The 4,581-nt window shown below is 37.0% G+C and overlaps 1 protein-coding gene across 2 annotated transcripts in view; it reads left to right on the forward strand.

The window, feature by feature from the left end:
- Positions 1–4,188, forward strand: part of miga2 (mitoguardin 2) — a 10,882-nt gene extending 6,694 nt beyond the window's left edge. For both annotated transcript variants that reach the window (XM_035667618.1, XM_035667619.1), the window contains exons 15-16: positions 57–173; positions 342–4,188. In XM_035667618.1, the coding sequence (XP_035523511.1) occupies positions 57–173; positions 342–542 (318 nt within the window). In that variant the 3' untranslated portion in view covers positions 543–4,188. The remainder of the gene's footprint in view (positions 1–56; positions 174–341) is intronic.
- The last annotated feature ends 393 nt before the right edge of the window (positions 4,189–4,581 follow it).

A 4,581-nucleotide genomic window follows, 5' to 3' on the forward strand; every position in this document is an offset into this window, starting at 1 on the left:
ATATATATATATATATATTTGATTCTGACAACTTGTTCTCTTACCACTCTCCATAGGTTCCTGATGGTTTTATCTCCCACTTCTATGCCATATCAGAACATGTGAGCCCAGTTTTAGCTTTTGGGTTTTTGGGACCCAGGCAGCACCTAAGTGAAGTGTGCACCATCTTCAAGGTGAGAGCATACACAAGTAACATTTTGACACCATTTTGGACAGTGAGTGACTGTTTGTGGTGTAAAGAGTTGCATTATGGGAAGTGTGGGATCCAGGGTTTTTGGGGTGCGACTCATACATTTGTACTGTCACTATACTGTCATTCACTTCTCTCTTTTCCTCCGCAGCAACAAATCGTGCAGTACCTTAAGGATATGTTTGATCATGACAAGGTCCGCTTCACCTCCGCTCAGTGCTTGGCTGAGGACATCCTGAACCTTTCCCACCGCCGGAGTGAGATTTTACTGGGGTACCTGGGAATCAATAGCCTCATGGAGCTCAATGGTGCCCTGCCCAGAGACACAGACGGCTCCTCAGGGCCCAACTAAGACAACTAGAGGTCACTAAGGGTTTCATTGGGCTTGTACAGGCCGAACGCAATGGGCTGGCCAGTAGAGAACAGCAAGGACACTTATTCTGTATCTCCATTAAGACTGGATTGAATCATGCTCCTGTGATACACTGAGAACCAGCATTATTGGTTCATCCATCTGTGCTCATCAAACACAACTGCTGTAAGAGGATGTAATTTCACCAGATCCACAGTATCACTTGTCCTTGAGCTAATGAGGGAGAGCGGTTGGAAAATATGATTCCATCTCTCCCTTGTTATCAGCTGCTGTGTTGCGTATCAAGAATGCCTACTGTAGTTGTGTGATCTCAGACGAGTGAGGACTTGTCTCTGCCTTGTTGGGTGACGGATTCTTCTTGGAAAAAACACACTGACAGAAGCACTCCCAACGCAGGAGGACTGGGCCTTCTACACTATTACTCCACATGGATTGCGTCTCTTCAGAGAACCAGCGGTTGCACTGTAACCTTTCATCCATCTGACTTGTGGAATCGGATGGGATGTCATAGTCTTCATTATTGTGTGAAAGCAAATGGCGTGAGAGTCTGTGCGTTTGTATGTTTTATATAAAAGGGGAAGGGAATTTGTTAAAACCATGATGATTCCTGACAGACTTGGCAACTGAAGACTTGAAGGACATAATGGATTTGTCTCCACACTGATTGTTCTTAAATCCCCTATAATATGAAGTATTTATTCCAATTTGGTTTAATTGAGGGGGCTAAGATGTGACATATCCAAGAGACTGTGTTAAATGCAAAAAGACATCATATGAAATTATTGTAGGGTGCTAATATGTTACTAATATAGAAGTTGCATTATCCCAAAGCTATAAAACCCCAGACCACAGTTTCTTGTCATACAATCTTCTCAGTCGAAGTGGACATAGCTAATCTAGCTAAGATACAAATGGTTAAGTTGTACTTTCTTTAAGTCACAGTGATCCCTCTGATTTTATTTGCCAGTGGATAGCATTAATATTTTCAATTTTAAGTGCTTCAGAGGTACAAAATGGAACTTCCCACTACGAATAACCTAATACCAGATGTGAAAACATCTGTCTGAATACATCACACAGAGGATTATTGCCAGATTTGAAGGTGTAACCGAAAACAAATATCTCAAACAAACAAACAAACAAAACACATCAACGCTCTCAGGAAGTAATAAGTAACATTGTAACTTGAAATCACTGTTAGGAAATGTGTTACTTCTTGACTAACAAGCTCAATGGTTTTCTTTTTTCAAATTCTTACCATTAATGTATTTGCTGATTGGTTGTGGCACTTGAATTCCTTCCACATATTTAGGCCTACAACTTGCTAAGCTTTAATTTACTGAATAAAAGAAGTAATCAAAGTGAAAATGTTTAGGTAAAAGTACCCAAGTTGATATAAATCATTGTTTTCACTGTAAAATTTAGAACAATACTACTTCCTGATTATGGTTGTTCTGATCATCTTAAAGGTTACTGACTGTAAAGGAGTATAGGATAGATGGATTTTGAAAAATAATCAGCTGTTTCCACTAGATATTTTTCACAGCCGGCATTTGACACAGTAGGAAAAGCCCAGGTGTTACTTATGATGGCAACAATGGCTCTGTCGTATTTAAGTGTCCCAATAAGCCACAACAGTGACAGAGAGCCAATATGCACAATACCAGGAGGCTGAGACTGAAGCAGCTAAATGGAATTCAGCCATCATTAATTGTATTATTTACACACTGTGCTTTTCATACTGTGACATGTCAAAAGGCCTAACGGTGTGTAGCTGTCTAACACCTTCAGATATATAATTGATTGATTACAAACAGATATTTTCCAATACTATACACACGATACATGTGTTGCTGGTTTTTAATTTGATATGTATTTATTCAGTTTCTTAAAAATGTATGTCATTGTCAATTTATCAGTTTATCTAATAGTCTGTTTTATTAATGGACAACACAACCTCCAAATTGAACGGTGCCATCTACTAGTCTAAGCAAGAATATTGTTGTTTTCTTTCTGGTTTCATGAAGAAGCAGGCATTGTACTGTCGGACTGTAACCTATAAAACAAGTGCACTGATGAAAACCCCCAAGTTCTCTCTGTTTTCCCAATGTGAAATACTGTTGGAGCACAGAGACATGGACGGGGCACTAAGATGCCAAGTTAAAAGTTAGTTTTCTTATGCGATCCTAACTTAACAACTCCACCACTGTAAAAGCAAGTTTGTGTTTAGCAAATTGTAGTTTAACAAATACTAAATAATCGTAATGAAATATGATAAGATTATTTATTATTAACGGCAGTAGAAGCACAGAATGTATGCATATGGTTGTGTGCGTGAATGAGAAAAAGGGAAGGAATTTCTGTCAAATCATTTAGATCATGGGGCTCAATAGTTTATCATGCACATTAGCAGAAGTCAGCTCTTTGTTATTCATAATCAGAAGTGTGTGTTTTGTGGTCATGGGTAATCTAAATCTTGCTCTTATTGCAACACGCCTCTGAAATTCAGAGCTCAGAAATTGTTTTTTTTGGTTGCAATTCAATACCATTGTGTTCTCCTTAAAGTGAACTGTGTCAAGAGTAATCAGCATTGCGGCATTATTTCTGTTTCTATGTAACATGAACCAGAACTGTAAATAGAGCTTTTACAGACAATAATTTAGGTCTTTCTTTTGACAGATGTGCAGCTTTGTGTTTTTAAGCATTTTGCACTTTATCAAGAAAAATAGAAAGATACAGAAAAGTCCAACAACCGTTTTTGAATAATCAGTTTGATAGTTTAACTATATAAACATATTATAATTATTTATTACACCATAGAACTAACATTTTATTGATAGCATAGAGCCTAAATGCTGTATAGTATAGAAACTATCTTTCCCAGAAAACTATATTATGGAAATCTATTCTGGTTACTATCCAAAGTTTTTGTTTTAGTCTCCATCTTTGAAATGTTCTCCCATTTTAACTGCGTGTGGTCCAATCCCTGGTACGCTGCTTTAAAAAAAAAAAAAAGTTCTCCCATGTTTTACTCCTGTTATTGTAGAGTCTCAAGTATATTTGCAAAAGTATGCATCATGCAGGTGATTTATGGAAAAAATGCTAATGTTTAGTCTTGTGTTTGCATATTGGTCTGCTTTTTATGTGTCCTGAGAGTTGATGATCAGAGATGAGTTCCTCCAACAGCCTTTGCATGTAAACAGTGTAGATTCTCTGAAGTGCATCAATCAATGTAACCCTGCGACATTTAGACCCAGACTCAACTCCAGTTGTTGTTAGTTTTGAAAATCTCAATTAGAACTAAGATAAAGAAAATGCTTAGGAACTTATAATCATTTGAAAGTCAAAATTCAGGCATGGACTCTCCTACTTAGCATATATTCGATAGATTATAGAGTTTTACAAGGATTTCAGGTGGCCAAACTGTGGAATGGATTGTTTCCTCTTTTTTTTTTTTTTTTGAAAGTCACTGCTGAACATTACAAGTGTCCTATTCATGCCTTTTGTCTTTTCTATTGTTAAATTACAATGCCAGCACAAACTGTAAATTGATTTTGATTCTCCATATTAAATGTTATTTTTTGTTATTAAAAAAAATATGTTTATTATGCCTTTTCCCAACTGATGACGGCTCATTGTATTTCATGTTCCACCAAGAGTCCAACTCGAAATGATTTTGTAAAAATAAGTGAGAAAATTAAGTAAAGGGGCATTTTGATGTTCTGAGATGGCTAAGTTGTTCCTGTAATTATGAGAACGGTAATGTGAGATTGTCCACAAGGTGGCAAAACTCTGCACTCTACATTGCAGTGTATCAGCTGATACAAAGATCCCAGGTCCCTGCATGTATTATAATATAATTTAAAACAGCTTTATTATGATGCCTTTTGTTGACAACAGCCATGTTAAATAACATTAAACATTAAATCTGGTACAAATATTTATCTCCCCCTCTGGATAAATAGACCTTTTTCACAGCAGTTTTGACACGAAATAGTAGGGTAAACACAGGTGTTGC

Source organism: Morone saxatilis, unplaced genomic scaffold (assembly GCF_004916995.1).
Source record: "Morone saxatilis isolate NCDOM2014 unplaced genomic scaffold, NCSU_SB_2.0 Contig21, whole genome shotgun sequence".
NCBI classification, from domain to species: Eukaryota; Metazoa; Chordata; class Actinopteri; family Moronidae; genus Morone; species Morone saxatilis.